Here is a 17,388-nt window from a genome sequence, read left to right as displayed (position 1 = left end):
GGTGATAATAGGGAAATAATAATAATATGTACAAACAAGTGATGCACAATGCAATTGCTCACCACTCGCTGACCGATGCCCAGCCTAACCCCGAGCAGTCCGGCCCCCTTCCCCCGGCTAGCCACCCCTATATATTGTTTAGCATGACGTCAGATGGTATGGAATACCCCTTTGGCTAGTTTGGGTCACCTGTCCTGGGTCTGTCCCCTCCCAGCTCTTACTGCACCCCCAGCCTGTCCGTTGGCAGGACAGAGCAAAAGGCTGAGATGTCCTTGGCTTAGTATAAGCACTGCTCTGCAACAATTAAAGCATCGGGGTGTTATCAGCACTCTTCTCATCCTAAGCCAAAACACAGCATTCCACCAGCTACTAGGAAGAAAATTAATTCTGTGCTAACTGAAACCAGGACAGCATCATCTCAAAGTGCCTGCAATAAGGTGCATTCCTACCTGTAACAAAAGTCATCTTCTGTTTTCTAGATTAAATCATCCCTGGGCATTCCAAGCCTTCATCTTCTAAGTCCCTATGACTCAACAGGCATCCTGTTTCCTGCTCACCTCCCCTCCTCCCCGGCCTTCCAGGTGTTCATGCTTTTAACTCATCACAGCTATCATAGCCGTCACAGCCTGAGTCCCCATGCTGAGGCTTTCTCTGATGCTTCCAAGCAGCTGTTTTGGGTTGTGTGAGATGGGCTGTATCACTAGCCACTGGAGAACCCAACACTTCTTTTTATGACCAGTGCTGCTTAAAACCCCAGCCAGCATCCCTCTGCATATCCAGCTCGCATCTCTGTGCCTTCCAAGCTCTTCTTTTGTCAGAGCACTGTTGTCTCAGGTGCCCCAGAAGACTACTCTCCAAGGACAACATGCAGAAACATTTGGGAATGCAGCAGAAGGAAGAGCTCAGCATGGTCTAGCTGCCCACACAGAGACACATCTAGTTACCTGTAGGTCCTTTGTCCTATTTGACAGTCCCATGCCAGCGTCTGAGACCTAGGACATCTAAGGTGGCTCTAAATGTCTATGTGAGGCCTCACCTGAGCTTTCAGTTGGTGGAGTTAGCAAAGCTACTCAGCTTCACAGGTGAAAAGAAACAAGCCATTGCATATATGTAGGGAAAAGCTTTGCAGCCTCCATTGACTAAAAAAAAAATAAAAATAAAAAAATAAAAGAGGAGAAGAAGAAAAGAAAGAAAGAAAAAAAAAAAAAAACAGTAAAACATTGCTTATGTGTTACAGAATTATTATTTTTTTATTTTCACAAATGCACCAAGAAAAAAAAATGAAAACAGGAACCTGAAATATTTCTATGCATCACTTCTCTTGTGCACACAGACCATTTCTGCCAGCTGGTGCTTCATGCCCTGTATCACTTTGGGTGGCTGGCTGAGGTGGGCATGGAGCTGACAATGGGTCAATCTCTGGTGATTTCACTCTGTAGAGAAGGGATCGTCCAGGGCCCTTCATGGTGACAGGGCTGAGCACTGGGATGGAGCTGCATCAGCTGGAGTCTTGTATCTGGGATGGTCACAGGAACTGAGCTCACTTGTTGCTGGCATCATCAGCGTGAGACTCCTTTGCCTCCACTTGCTCTGCTCCAGGCATCTAGGTGGACATGTCAGCCAGCTGGTCCATGTGTACAAAGCCTGCAGACCACAAGGATTCAGTCAGTGGGTCGATCTAGGCATCCCAGGCAGTGCTGCCTGAGTTTTCCTCCTCTTTTACAACACCATTGAGGATGCTCACTGCTTTGGAGACAGCACAAATCAAGTTGACTTGACTAATACCAGCAGCACAGGGTATACACTGTTGACTGCCAGTACTCAGACATGAAGTCTCCTTTGCAGAAACCACCCTTGATCAAACGTTTGGTCCACACGCAGCACCCTTCATCCCAAAGATTTTTCCCACCATCAAAACTACATGCTGATCCACCCACCCAAGCTTCCTCCTACATGCAAAGAGCCTACAGATGGCATTCCTTTCAAAACAAAGGTTCAGCACTTGGCAAGGAAACAGGATGCAATCTGGCTACTGCCGTTAAAGATAACAAAAAACGTTTTTATAAATACATCAACACAAAAAGGAGGACTAAGGAGAATCTCCATCCTTTACTGGATGCGGGGGGAAACTTAGTTACAAGAGATGAGGAAAAGGCGGAGGTGCTTAATGCCTTCTTCGCCTCAGTCTTTAGCGGCAATACCGGTTGTCATCTGGATACCCAGTACCCTGAGCTGGTGGAAGGGGATGGGGAGCAGGATGTGACCCTCACTATCCACGAAGAACTGGTTGGTGACCTGCTACGGCACTTGGATGTGCACAAGTCGATGGGGCTGGATGGGATCCACCCAAGGGTACTGAGAGAACTGGCAGAGGAGCTGGAAAAGCCCCTATCCATCATTTATCAGAAGTCCTGGCTATCGGGGGAGGTCCCAGTTGACTGGCAGCTAGCAAACGTGACGCCCATCTACAAGAAGGGCCGGAGGGCAGACCCGGGAAACTACAGGCCTGTCAGTTTGACCTCAGTACCAGGGAAGCTCATGGAGCAGATCCTCTTGAGAGTCATCACGCAGCACTTGCAGGGCAAGCAGGCGATCAGGCCCAGTCAGCATGGGTTTATGGAAGGCAGATCCTGCTTGACGAACCTGATCTCCTTCTATGACAAAGTGACGCGCTGGGTGGACGAGGGAAAGGCTGTGGATGTGGTCTACCTTGACTTCAGCAAGGCTTTTGACACCATCTCCCACAGCATTCTCCTCAAGAAACTGGCTGCTCTGGACTTGGACTGGCGCACGCTTCGTTGGGTTAGAAACTGGTTGGATAGCTGGGCCCAAAGAGTCGTGGTAAATGGAGTCAAGTCCAGTTGGAGGCCGGTCACTAGTGGCGTCCCCCATACCTCGGTGCTGGGGCCGGTCCTCTTTAATATCTTCATCAATGATCTGGACAAGGGCATTGAGTGCACCCTCAGTAAGTTTGCAGATGACACCAAGCTAGGTGCGTGTGTCGATCTGCTCGAGGGTAGGAAAGCTCTGCAGGAGGATCTGGATAGGCTGCACCGATGGGCTGAGGTCAACTGCATGAAGTTCAACAAGGCCAAGTGCCGGGTCCTGCACCTGGGGCGCAATAACCCAAGCAGAGCTACAGGCTGGGAGATGAGTGGTTGGAGAGCTGCCAGGCAGAGAAGGACCTGGGAGTGATGGTGGACAGTCAGCTGAATATGAGCCAGCAGTGTGCTCAGGTGGCCAAGAAGGCCAGCAGCATCCTGGCTTGTATCAGAAACAGTGTGACCAGCAGGGCTAGGGAGGTGATCGTCCCCCTGTACTCGGCTCTGGTGAGGCCGCACCTCGAGTACTGTGTTCAGTTTTGGGCCCCTCGCTACAAGAAGGACATCGAGGTGCTTGCGTGGGTCCAGAGAAGGGCGACGAAGCTGGTGAGGGGCCTGGAGAACAAGTCCTACGAGGGGCGGCTGAGGGAGCTGGGCTTGTTCAGCCTGGAGAAAAGGAGGCTCAGGGGCGACCTTATTGCTCTTTACAGATACCTTAAAGGAGGCTGTAGTGAGGTGGGGGTTGGTCTGTTCTCCCACCTGCCTGGTGACAGGACGAGGGGGAATGGGCTAAAGTTGCGCCAGGGGAGTTTTAGGTTAGATGTTAGGAAGAACTTCTTTACTGAGAGGGTTGTTAGACATTGGAATGGGCTGCCGAGGGAAGTGGTGGAGTCACCATCCCTTGAAGTCTTTAAAAGACGTTTAGATGTAGAGCTTAGGGATATGGTTTAGTGGGGACTGTGTTAGGTTAGAGGTTGGACTCGATGATCTTGAGGTCTCTTCCAACCTAGAAATTCTGTGATTCTGTGATTCTGTGAAAAGATATCTCCTTGGTTGGGTCACACATGGGCCTAGGAGTGACCTTGCCATGAGTGAGATAGATGGGCATGTTCTTTTGGACTCCAACACACCAGTCATAGGAACATCTCTGGACAACCCAGCCCTTTGGATCTGCTCAGTCTTGGTGCCTTCCCACTGCCCTGTCCTTTTCCTGAGGTGAAAAAGCTTGAGAACAACGCTGGTAAAACTGGCAGCATCATACCCAACCCCATCCCTCATTCCCAAAAAGACAACATGCAGATGTTCAACACAGGTGTCTCCAACCACTCAACCCTGGTTTCCAAGAGTCTCCACCACATCCTTAAAAACTCAGGCACAGACACAGTTCCTGATCCTTTCTCAGCTGTTGGATAAAGATGAAATATCCCTGATATCCTTCCCAAGGGGGAGCTGGGAACAGAGCAAAGCTCAGAGCTCCTGCTTAATGAACAAGTGGAGCAGGCAACAAAGAGGAGCATTCAAGGAGGTGCTCCCACTTGAAGGACCATCCCACCACCAAGAGCATCATATTTCCACCCAGCTGGAAATAAGATGTTAATGTGAAAGAGGGACAGTGGATAGAAAGAGAAAAGAGAAAGGAACCAAAGGACTCAAAGTAGAATAGGAAGTCCCTTTCAATATGAGCCACAGGAAAGAAATCTGCCCAAAGTATGCTGACATCAACATTTTAGCAATCCTACTTCCAACCATACCCTTCTGGAAACTTCATTTCCCTCTTCATCCACAACGGAGCTCACCTGGAGAGGGACTAGAAGTCCTATTTCGCATTTGCCTCCTCTTCAGGCACAGAACAGCTCCACAGACCAGTATCAACACTGGACAAATGACTGAGACCAGCAATGGGAGCAGTGGCAGAGTCTGTGATGGTGTGATTGAAGCATAGCCTGTAGGGAAAAAGCAAATTTTCCTTCATCCAGAGCTAATCGAGGAGATAATTAGCAGTACACAAGGACAAGAAGAAACAGGCACAATGTGCACCAATAGAAATTCACATTAGATAGCGGAAAATATTCTTTTTCCACATAAGGATGGTTAAATATTGTAACAGAGACCAGAAAGGCACTAGGACCCTCATCCCTGGGGACTTTTACATTTTCACTGGTCAAGGCCATTCACAAGGTTTAGTTGGTCTCACAGTGAATGGAGGACTAGATCGGTGTTCTCCAGAGATCCTTTCCAATCTGTATTATTCTGTGATATATGATTCCAAAGAGGAGACACCAAGAGAGCTTCTGTTAGGTCCCTGTGCATCACAGCTGCCTTTGCCTCAGAGGTGGACCACTTTGGTGGACCACTCAAGGGGAAGTCAAGGCCACTCAAGGTGCCATCGGTCTGACTGCTCGTTCTGTAGAGCAACTTATTTGCAGTGGGCATTGGCAGGGCTGGATGACTGCAAAATGGTCCTTTCTGCAAACCACATCCCACAACCACGGGTTTCTTTCCTTAAAGAAACTTGGGTGACCAGTTAAGATGGAGTGTTCTGCAGGATGTACCAGATGCATAAAGGAGAGTACCTCAGTCTGGGTGGTTCCCAGGCAAGTGCATCCATTCCAGGATAATTCACTGCGTACAGATGTCCTAGAGACAACTTGCTATTTTACTGGCCATGAGGAGAACACATTTTGAGATTTGTCCAAAAGTGGATGGAAAGAGTGGAGCAAATGGGAATGCCAGGACAAGTCTTGCCAATCATGACTCTCAGCTTCCCAGCTCAGCTGTAAGGATATTCCCCATGGTGTAGTCTTTTCTCCTTCAGCCTTTCTGAAAGGTTTTCGTCATTTTTATCCCTATTGTCATGATCATCCCTGCAACTTGTGTTGAGCACATACTCAAGTTACCCACATCCTGGGATGACACTGTTGACCATGGTGCATGGTGACCATGGTGTTGACCACAGAGACCATGGATCCACTAATCCTGTAGGTCAGGTGGAGTCTAGCAAGGTCAGACTCAGCTTGTGTTGAAGGAAATTCCATCTTCATTTTCCATTTGTCTCTGTCTCCTCAGCCACCAGCAAGCATGCACACTCAGAGCAGCACTAATTCAGCAAGGAGATGACACCTGCATGCCCAAAGGCTTTTCCATACCAACAGGGCCACCTTACCTGAGCACACCACACCAGCATCTTCCCCATGGTCACAATTGTGTTCCCCCCATGGTCTGGCCAGGCACTCCAAGAGGTTGTCTTCCCCCCCTGTGCAGTTCACGTCATCCATCCAGATGGCAATATGCCCTCGCCCAAACCAAGCTCTGTCAGGGGCTGAGACTGCCACCCCACAGCCCAGCTGCCTGCACACGACTGCAGCATCATTCATGTCCCAGCCGTCATCACACACGGTTCCCCACAGTTGCTTGTGGAACACTTCAACTCTCCCAGCGCAGAAACTCGAGCCATTCACCAGTCGTAGTGCCACAGGATCTGGAAAAAAAAATAAATGAATGCACTTTTTGGAAGCCTCCATCCATGTCTGCACTGCTCACAGAGATCATATAGCTAATGCATGTCACTGATTTTTGTATCTTTTATGACATTTGTAACTGAGGAACTTCTGTATGCATTTCCAGCCACTGAAAATGACATGCCAAAAAGCTTCTGCACTAGCCAACAACCTTGCAATTTGGACTCCTTTAGCATCAAAGTGCAAGCAGGCATGCTGCTGCTCTCATGGTGTTCAGAGATGTTGAATTACCTGGACCTTTGTGAAGGAGGTGTCTGATTCCTTTATTATACTGAACATCCCCAAACTCCGGAGGGACTTTGAATATTTAAAGCTAAGTTGTAATTAGTACCAACTATAATAAGAAAACTTCTGTGACAGAGAAAATTTGGGCATGCTTGCTGGAAAAGAATAAAAACAGAGCAATTTGTAAAAATCTCCCTTTTTGATCTTTGTAAGATGAGCCTTTCTTCCTACCTGCTCTTAATCTGACATTTTTTACTTGTTTTCTTGATCACATCAAACTTTAAAACCCATCCAATAGGTCCCTAAACAAAGCCTTATTCTTCCCATCCCTTGGAGGCTCGGTTGTGTCTCCCATTGCTTTGCTCAGATTCTCATTCCCATCACCAGCTCAACCTCTTTCAGGATCTTCCATCTCCCTAAGGTTTAACTAGCAAGCCCAGCCACTGACCAAACCTCTGCAGAACAGCAACCTGAACTCTTCTGTGGGGCTTGGCATTACCCAGAATCAGAGGAGAGTGAGTCACCAGCAAAGTCATGCTCTTCCTTCCTCTAGCACACCCAATGCTCTCCAGAATAATGATATTCAAGAAAAAACTTACCTGAGCAAACAACACCAGCATCTTTACCATGGTTGCAATAACTCTGTTGCCCCATCCTGGCCCTGCACTTGGAGAGGGCAGCTTCTGTCCCTGTGCACTCAACACCTTGCAGCCAGATGTGGCTGGAGCCCTGCCCAAACTCAGCTGAGCCTGGAGCTGACACGGCCATCCCGCAGCCCAGCTGCCGGCACACCACCTCTGCATCTCTCAGGTCCCAGCCGTCATCACACACAGTCCCCCACTGCTGGTTGTGAAGAACCTCGACCCTCCCAGAGCAGCGGCTGGAGCCATTCATCATCCGGAGCTGGGCTGGTTCTGGAATTCAAAAGACACATGCAGGTCAAAAAACAAGTAGAAGACAGAACCTCGAGTGGTAGCCAGGTACAATGTGATGTGAAGGCTCCCATTGGCATAAACACAGGTATCTAATCCCATTTGATGTGTTCTCAGGCATCCAAAGAAACCACGAGGAGGGAACAGACAGGATACAGGGACAAATGGAAGACCTACACCAGTCTGGAGTTCATTCAACATTCATTAGCTGTATCAACAAGGCCACCCTGGACTTGAACAGGAGGGGGTGGCTCAGCCACGTAGTTCACGTGGAGAAACCTGAACATAGACCTAAAGTGCTATGGCAACATAGTGCTATGGAAATACAGAGCAAGAGCCTGGCAGTCCATCAAGACTACATGGACCAAAGGTAGTGAGAAGGGTCAATGTGTAAAGGGACCTGAAAATAGGTCTCTATACAGAGGCAAGAGACACGAGCAAAATAGAGCTATCCATACGCTTCCCATAACAGACACAGCAACATACTGAGTCCAGCAGGGCTGCCAACATTGCTCCTTCCAGAGCTGCACCATGACGCAAGGTGGGGGTTGGTCTGTTCTCCCACCTGCCTGGAGACAGGACGAGGGGGAATGGGCTTAAGTTGTGCCAGGGGAGTTTTAGGTTGGATCTTAGGAAGAACTTCTTTACCGAAAGGGTTGTTAGGCATTGGAACGGGCTGCCCAGGGAAGTGGTGGAGTCACCATCCCTGGAGGTCTTTAAAAGATGTTTAGATGTAGACCTTAGTGGTATGGTTTAGTGGAGGACTTCCTAGTGTTAGCTCAGAGGTTGGACTCGATGATCTTGAGGTCTCTTGCAACCGAGAAATTCTGTGATTCTGTGATGAAGGAATGAAGGTGGCTTACCTGCACACACCACACTGGCAGCTTCTCGGTGGTTACAGTTGTTGTCACCCCATGGCCTGGCCCTGCACTCAGAGAGGGCAGCCTCTGAGCCTGTGCAGTTCACATCATCAAGCCAGATGGTGTCGTTCCCCAGTCCAAACCGAGCTGCATGTGGAGCCCAGATAGCTGTACCACAGCCCAGTTGCTGGCACACCACTTGTGCATCATCCAGGTCCCAGTCATCATCACACACACTTCCCCATTGCTGGTTATGCAGCACTTCGACTCTCCCAGAGCAGCGGTTGGAGCCGTTCACCAGCCGGACCTCAGGAGGCTCTGAAATGGAAAGAGGCAGAGCACGTCATCTCTTGGTGGCAGACCTGGTAAAGGAGAGACCAAGTGCCTGATATGACAGCGAGGGGGAATCCCCACTTGTTCAGCATTGGTCTTGCCTTGGAGTTCAAGATTCACATGTGGGAAGAGTAGTGACATAGAGAAGAAAGGAAAAGCAATCCACTGAGCTCCTGCAGTGTTGGAACCCACAAGCTCATGGGCAGATGATCAACAGCTACCTGAGCACACCACACCAGCATCTTCTCCATGGTGGCAGAGGTGGACTCCTTCGGGCCTGGCCCTGCACTTGGAGAGGGCAGCTTCTGTCCCCGTGCAGTTGACCTTGGCTAGCCAGATGGGACCATGTCCCTGGCCAAAGTAAGCCAAGCCTGGAGCTGCAGTTGCTGTCCCGCAGCCCAGCTGCCAGCACACCACTTCTGCGTCACGCAGGTCCCAGGCATCATCACACACCGTCCCCCATTGGCGCTGCTCAAGGACTTCAACTCTCCCAGCACAGCGGCTTGGGCCGTTCACCAACCGAACCACCTCTGGTTCTGAAACAAAGGAATATACAAAAAAAAAAAAAAAACAAAAAAACAAAAAACCTTCAGGAAGAGTTGGTGGAGACAAGCTTGGGTATGGGATCTTGCAAGAGATGGTGACTCTGCTCTGAGCTCCCTGATATCATGCCTTTACTAGACGGGGATTCCCATGAGACTCAGCACAGGTTTTTGCACTATGGGAGCTCCGCGAGAAGTTCAGTGACTATTCACTCAAGCTGAAAATGAGCCAGGAAAAATGGGAGAAGCAGCAGTGATGGGATCCTCCTCGCAACGCTTCTTGGCAGCAGGAATCTTATTATTATCCCCTTGCCTTCTGAAGAGGACACGTCCGTGTCTAAGGGGCAGCAGATGTCTCCGTGAAGACAGGCAGGAGGAATGTGGCAGAGGGTTACCTGAGCACACCACGTTGGCGTCTTCCCCATGGTGGCAGTTGTGGACTCCCCATGTCTGGGCTTCGCACTCACTAAGGGCAGCCTCAGTCCCCGAGCAGGTCACTTTCTCCAGCCAGATGGGATCGTAGCCTCTGCCAAACTTGGCCCAGCCTGGAGCAGAGATTGGAGCACCACAGCCCAGCTGCCGACACACCACTTTGGCATCCTCCGTGTCCCAGTGATTGTCACACACACTGCCCCACTGCTGGTGGTGAAGCACCTCCACCCGCCCAGCACAGCGATTTGGGCCATTCACTAGCCGCAGTTCTGTGGGCTCTAAAGAAGGAATGAGATAAATGAATGAATTGCATGCTTTAGTCCTCTGAAGCAGATGTTCTGGGGTTTGCAGCTACATGCAACCATGCCACGTACAAGCATATAACTGTGCTTCCCCCATCTGCATCAGCATCTTCAATGGAAGCATTTGAGTAAGAGAAAGACCTGGACATATTCAGAAGAAGGTAAAAACAGGATTCATCCCAGAAAGTGTTTCCTGTGGATAATGCCAGGATATCCATATTCAAACCATAAACATAAGAATGAGCTTCAAAGTTCTGCTAGGGTGACCGCATCTCCCTCAGAGGACACATGCAATGAGGAAATATTTTTTTAAAATTACCTTTATTTACTCTAGCAAAAATATTTGGCTGAAGCTGTGTCGAGGAGAGTCCTTCCATGCTGTTTTTCTGTTTGCTCTCCTCTACTAAAGCTCCTTGCAAATATCGCCTGAGATCACCCAGAGTCGCTTTTCTGGTGACAAATGGCTGGCATATCACTGCAAGATGGAGTGATGGGGCAATATCTTCCAATCTTGCACCACCTCTAAAGATCCAAAAGAAATTTGGCACGTAGAAATGGAATAGCCTGCAGCCACGTATGGCAAGTGTCAAAGGCCAAATGACTCATCTGAGTGCACACACTTCAACATACAGAGAGGATGATGACATGATGGACATGGCAAGCCACTTGAGAAGAGACATTTTACGGTGTCGGATAGAGGATTAGCACAGACACACAAGGGTGCATCCAGATAATCTGTGCTGATGCCTACAGGAGTGGAGTTACCTCACCTCCCAAGCACTGCTGCTTGCAATGGCATCATACACAAAGGAGAACAACATGTATGCAGGGAACAGACTAACATTAGATTCACTTTCCTTTCTGACACCATGACCTGGTCACTTACCTGAACACACAACGCTAGCATCTTCATTGTGATTGCAGTTGTGTTCCCCCCAGGGCTCCAATCTACATTCTGTGATGGCGCCTTCTGTCCCTGTGCAGTTCACCTCATCCAGCCAGATGGGAGCGTGTCCTTGCCCAAAGTGAGCCTTGCCAGGGACTGACACGGCCATCCCACAGCCCAGCTGCCGGCACACCACCTCTGCATCTCTCAGGTCCCAGCCATCATCACAAATTGTCCCCCACTGCTGGTTGTGGTGGATCTCAACTCTCCCTGAGCAATGGCTGGAGCCATTCACCAAACGTACTTGAGTTGGTTCTGGAAAGAGACGAGCACCAAATATCTGGATATCCAGGCCAGGACTGGAGCTGCCCTGGGAGCAGGAAGCCCAGTGCTTAAATCATCACAGAATCTCACAACTGGAGGGTGAGAAGGTTGCAGACACAAGCTGAGAAGAGCAGGCTTCCCTAGGGCTCTCATCTCCTCCCCACTCATCCCACGAGTGTAACATCTGGATGAGTACCACTTCTGAAGCTCCCTGTTCGTTTCCCTTGCACACATCAGCCCATCACAGGTTTTCTCCCAGCTCCATTTGCAGGGCTGCAATGTACATGTCTACAACTAGGATCATTTCAAACTCTTCTTTTTTCTCCACTAATCCCTTAAAAAAAAAAAAAAGGGGGGGGGGAGGGGGGGGAGGGGCAGTTACCTGAGCATTCAACACCAGCATCCTCACTATGCTTGCAATTATGACTTCCCCAGGAACTGGCCTGACACAGAGAAAGGGAAGCCTCTGTCCCAGCACAGGTCACTTCATCCAGCCAGATGGGTCCTGCCCCTTGCCCAAAGGCAGCGCCAGGCGGAGCTGATAGAGCTGAACCACAGCCCACCTCCCTGCACCTCAGCATCCAGCAGGTTCCAGCCATCATCACACACGGTGCTCCATCTGATGTCATGGAAGACTTCCACTCTGCCCGAGCAGGGGCCAGAGCCACTCACCAGCCTGGCACGGGTTAGACTTGGAGCAGGTGCCCCTGCAAACACCACCAAGGAGAAAACAGTCAGAGCCTCTGCTGGAAAAGCAGCTGCTTACAGTCCTTAGGAGCAAATGATCAGTAACTTTGCTGAGCATGCAGTTGCCTACAATGCTTAGGCTCAGTTTATTCTCAAAGGCCCTTCTGGACAGTGTCTGACAGTCAGGGTATACCCATGAAGGGTTTATTCCCTGTGAAGTCAGGAGGTGTTGAAGCTGAGAAATAGTCAGGGGAATGCAGACTCCATGACAGATGTAAAGAGGTCTTGAATCCAAGAACAACATTTGGAAGTTATCTGGAGCAAGTGTGAAGAGTGTGAATTCTTTGCAAAATCATGTGAGGGAAGTAATTCTGCCTACCTGTAGGGGCAGGATTCAGCTCAAAATCTGTGAGCCAGGTGCCAACACTCACAGCACAATCAGACGACACCCAGCCAACAACATCATCTGTGGGTGACAAGAGGTCCATCTCTTCCTAAAATAAGTGCTGATGGAGAACTGAGTGCTCCAGCAAATGCTGCTTTAGGATGGCATGACTTATGTCCCAACACTTTTAACCATATTCATTAGACCTCATTATAACAGTGCACTGCACTGTTCCAAAGCAGACGACTGCAGACAGGGATATTCAGAGAGATGAACTCAAGCCGTAGATATAAGGAAGACATTCTGTACTATGGGACTGGTGAAACACTGGAGCAGCTTTCCTGAAGAGGAGGTGGATGCCCCCTCTTGGAAATCTTTAAGGTCAGATTGGCTGGAGCCCTGAGAAATGGGATGTAGTGAAGGGTTACCCTGCCCATGTCAGGAGGGTTGGATCTTTAAAAGTCCCTTCCAACCCAAACCACTCTATAATTCTGATCTGGCACCCATTGGAAGCAACGGTGTGAGACAGAAACCTGTCTTCTAAGACTGATCTTGCATGTTCCATGGGGCTGCTTTGTGATCAGGACCACCTGACATTAGCAGCACATCTTCCTAGGATGAACAGTAGTTGTCCTGCCCATAATTTCATCCCTCAGCTGTCTCCAGCAGTTGTTGCAGAACCAAATAACAGAACGGTTTAGGTTGGAAGGGACCTCTGGAGGTCATCTGGTCCAAGACGCGGTACGAGCCAGACTCACCCGAGCACACAATGCTGACGTCTTCCCCATGCCCACAGTTGTGATCTCCCCAGGGCCGTGCCCGGCACTCAGAAAGAGCAGCTTCTGTCCCGCTGCACTGCACATTGTCCAGCCAGATGGGGTCTTCTCCTCGCCCATACCGAGCCCCGCCAACAGCAGACAGGCCCATCCCGCAGCCCAGCTGCCGGCACACCACACGGGCTTCCGCGAGGCTCCAGTGGTCGTCACACACCGTCCCCCAGGTGCCATTGTAAAACACCTCCAGTCGCCCCGTGCAGGGGTCAGGGCCATTCACAAGTCTTATTTGGGCAGGACTTGATGCTGGCAATGAGGGAGAGCAAAGGGAAGGAAAAGTTAATAGGAAATCTTGGAAAAGAAAATGCTAAGGAGCATCTTGACGGTCTCTGCCTGTTGGCTGAAAGGAATAGGGATGAACCAGCAAGAGGAGGACACAAGCACTTATAACTTTATTATCATAATTTTGGCAAGGACACATGACAGATAGCCCTTGAGCAAACCCCAGGCTGTTCCACCTACTGACAGGTGAAAATATGGTCCCTCAAAACAAGGAAAACCAAAATACATTAACACCAATTTTTTCAACTGAAAAGGCTTCAGGATGAATTTACATTACTAAAAATAAATAAACAAATAAATAAATAAATAAATAATAATAATAATAATATTTTTTAAAAAAAGTAGTTAATAGTTGAATTTCAGGCTCTTTGTTGGAACAATTTTGAGTAAGGCTGTGCACTCAGAGCACCATGGGCCAGAAATGTTGCATTCACAAATCTCGGTTGGCTTTATTGAATGAACAGCCTTACCACAGCATAAGGAACATAAGAGGTCCTTTATTTTCCTTTATTTCTGCAAACCCCTATCCTGCTTCCTCAGATCAGTCTGGCCCAAGCAGATCAACCCCACAGCATTTACTACATTTACTCAGAGGGCTGGCATTTCCAATTCCCCCTCTTTTTTTTTCAGCCATTCAAGCTCTACAACACATAGTTGACGCTACTGAGAAGGCAGCACCGCACTCACTCAGCACACTTGATTTCTATACCTTTCCCAATTTTTACTTGGCTCCCTCTGCCATCCCTTTGCAATTCACTGTTTTCTTCTGATCATCAATGTATGATGAGGGCAGCTGGGCAGCACTCCTCTCCATTCCCACTAGGTTGTTTTCTCATTCCTAATTTCCACATGACTCTACCACTATAAAAAATTCTCCCACTTTGTGAAATCCACCTTCTAGAAGGTATCAGCACTTCTGAGGAAAACTCAAGCCTTCTGCAGCAACCAGCTGGAAGAGAGCTGCCCTTGGCAGGAGGGCTTGGGAGTTCTGCATCTATGCCACTTCCAGCAGCGTCCACAAAGCCCATGCAGGTTGCTCTAGACAAGTACCTTATAACGATAATTAAGCTGCACAGAAATGAAGAGAAGCAGCAACCCAACATGGTGTTTCTGAAAACATAGACTGCAGCCAGCACAGGGAGGAGACTGCACAAGGCACTCACCACACAGCCCTGCTAGGATGAGGACGACCTCTGCAGTCCCAAGCCCAGCGCGAGCAGACAGCCTCTCACCCATGGGTGCTTCATCCAGCAGCAGCAGAATTTTTGAGAAGTTGTTACCAGTCCAGCAGGAATAAAGGAGGAGGTGGCTCAGCAGGGGCTGAGCTCAGGTCCACCCTTACCAGCTGGGGAGGAAATATAGCAAAGACCGATAGAGGCAGCTACAGGAGGATGCTTCCCACACTGCTCCTCCCTGCTGCTTGTTCCTCCCATCCCTGCTTGCACTTGCAGCACATGGAGCCAAGTTTCTGAGGGGGAACCGAATCTGCTTTCAGCTTGACCCTTGGTGATGAGCAAACATGTTCTGGGAGCAGACACTGTGGGCACTTCGGAGATGTCCTATGGGTACATTTCACAAGAGGACAAGAGAGAGGGGACAGGAAGGACTGGGAGAGTTGCAGCGCTTGGGTACAGTCTTAGCTTAGGTCCAGCATAACAACTTACCCCCCCTGTAACATATGATGTTGCACAGGGGGAGGTTTAGGTTGGATATGGGGAGAACTTTCTTTACTTAAAGGGTTGTGGACCTTTGGAACTGGCTGCCCAGGGAAGCTGTTGAGTCACCATCCTTGTAGGTACTCAAAAGACATGTAGAGATGGTGCCTGGGGACCTGCTTTGGTGGTAGACTTGGCAGTGCTAGGCTAACAGTTGGACTTAGAGGGTTTTTCCAAACTAAATGCTTATATGAATTTAAATGTGGGTTGTGAGTCTCCTCCTGGCCTGCAGACATGCCCATGTCCATGCCCTGGACCTGCAGCCACCACCCTCCTGTGGCCCTGCCATCATTCCCAGCTTCCTCAAAATAAACCAACAAATACATAAATAAATGAAAATCCTTGTATTGGGCTTCCACATCAAGGGTTTGGTAGCACGGGGGAGCTGCAGGGGTGGCCTCTGTGAGAAAAGGCCAGAAGCTGCCCCATGTTAGAGACAAGCCAGTTCCAGACAGGTTGAAAAGGGACAGCAGAAGCTATGAGATAAAGTGAGAGAGAAAGAACCCTGCAGGCACCCAGGTCAGTGAAGAAGGAGGGCAGGAGGGGCTCCAGGAGCCAGAGCAGAAGCTGCATCATGATTCTAGGATTCTAGGATTGCAAGTGGCTAAGAAGAACTTCATATGGAGGATGGAAGGCAAAAAAGCTCCTTCTGCCAAATATTTGTTCCCTAGCTGTTAAAATAAATAAATAAATAAATAAATAAATAAATAAATAAATAAATAAATAAATAAATAAAAATCTGTTACTAGCGTATGATTTCTTCATACCTAAAAAATATTGGAAAATTAAGCCATAACTTGCTGTGCCCACTTAGCTTACAGGACACACTGGTATTTACTCAGCATCCTCTTGCATTCCCACTCCTTCCATGATGTCCTAAGCAGTGTGAGCAGCTCCCTTGGGGTTTCTTACAATCGTGATAACAAAACAGCCAGCCTCTGGTGCTTACACTGAATTTCCCAGAGCTGTGCGTCTGCATATTTTTGGTTGCAGCTTCCTGCAGCGTCTAGAGCTTGTGTGTTCACAGAATCACAGAACGGCCAAAACTCAACGTGGGATATGAGGTAGTTGAAAGGGTTGGAAAACATGATGACCATGGTGGACTTGTCACAGAATCACAGAATGGCTGAGGTTGGAAGGGACCTCTGAAGGTCATCTAGCCCGACCTTCTGCTGCGCAGGATCACCTAGAGCATATTGCACAGGATGGCATCCAGGTGGGTTTGGAATATCTGCAGAGGAGACTCCACAACCTCTCTGGGCAACCTGTCCCAGTGCTCTGTCACCCTCCCAGTAAAGAAGTGCCCCTCGTATTGAGACAGAACCTCCTGTGCTTCAGTTAGTGCCCATTCCCTCTTGCCCTGTCACTGTGCACAACTGAAAAGAGACCAGTTCCGTCCTCTTGACACCCTCCCCTCAGAAATTTATATACGTTAATGAGGTCTCCCCTCAGTCTCCTCTTTTCCAGGTTTAAGAGGCCCAATTCTCTCAGCCTGTCCTAGTAGGGCAGGTGCTCCAGTTGTCTGATCATCTTTGTAGCCCTCTTCTGGACTCGCTCTGGTAGTTCCACGTCCCTCTTGTACTGGAGAGCCCAGAAGTGGGCACAATACTGCATGTGTGGCCTCAGCAGGGCCGGGCAAAGGGGCAGGATCACCTCCCTTGAGCTGCTGGCAACCCTCTTCCAAATGCAGCCCGGCATCTCCTAGGCCTTTTTGGCCACAAGGGAACATTCATGGTCAGCTTTCTGTCCATCAGGATGCCCAGGTCCCTCTCTGCAGAACATTACTCCAGCAACAGAGGGTAATAGTCTGACTCGTGGACAACCTTTGTCAGTCTTTCCAAACCACCTTGTATCCAAGCATGGATATATCGTATATCCATATATGATATATCCATATATCCATATATATCTTCATATCCACAGCCTGAAGCATGGAGTCCCCCACAGAAATCACCCACCGCTTCTTCCGGGCATTCCCACAAGGTGCAGGGCCTGTCAGCCCGGCTGCCTCACTTGAAGTCTTGCCCAGCTCTTCCTCAGTTGTCTCGGTTGAGACCTCTGGCAGCCGATGCAGTAACTCCAGCAGCTGCTGGGAATACACCCTGCAACTTAATGGCCATGCCTGAGGAAGCGTACACTGAGATGAGGAAGATGCTAAAACTCATCTGAATTAATATTTAGCTACATATATGGCAAAATATCCTGATTATTGGGGAATGTAGATGAGAAACTTATGAAAAGCAGATGTAAAAAGGAAGATATCACTCAAGGCCAACGCATAAGGGAAGGATGAACAACTCGCTGGCAGAA

General features: G+C 49.1%; 1 protein-coding gene across 1 annotated transcript; it reads right to left on the bottom strand.

Annotated features, from left to right (window-relative positions):
* Positions 1-1,224: 1,224 nt before the first annotated feature.
* On the bottom strand, positions 1,225-14,758 carry LOC137846089 (deleted in malignant brain tumors 1 protein-like). The gene is given in 12 exon segments (XM_068663763.1): positions 1,225-1,644; positions 4,619-4,765; positions 5,986-6,300; positions 7,165-7,479; positions 8,361-8,675; positions 8,912-9,226; positions 9,628-9,942; positions 10,853-11,167; positions 11,559-11,752; positions 11,754-11,883; positions 13,007-13,327; positions 14,527-14,758. Coding segments are annotated over 12 exon segments (2,796 nt in total). The 5' UTR covers positions 14,600-14,758; the 3' UTR covers positions 1,225-1,603.
* Between the last annotated feature and the right edge of the window lie 2,630 nt (positions 14,759-17,388).

The sequence above is a fragment of the Anas acuta genome, chromosome 30 (genome assembly GCF_963932015.1).
Source record: "Anas acuta chromosome 30, bAnaAcu1.1, whole genome shotgun sequence".
Lineage (NCBI taxonomy): Eukaryota > Metazoa > Chordata > Aves > Anseriformes > Anatidae > Anas > Anas acuta.
The sequence above is the reverse complement of the archived record's forward strand: the minus strand, read 5'-3'. Positions and strand labels throughout refer to the sequence as shown.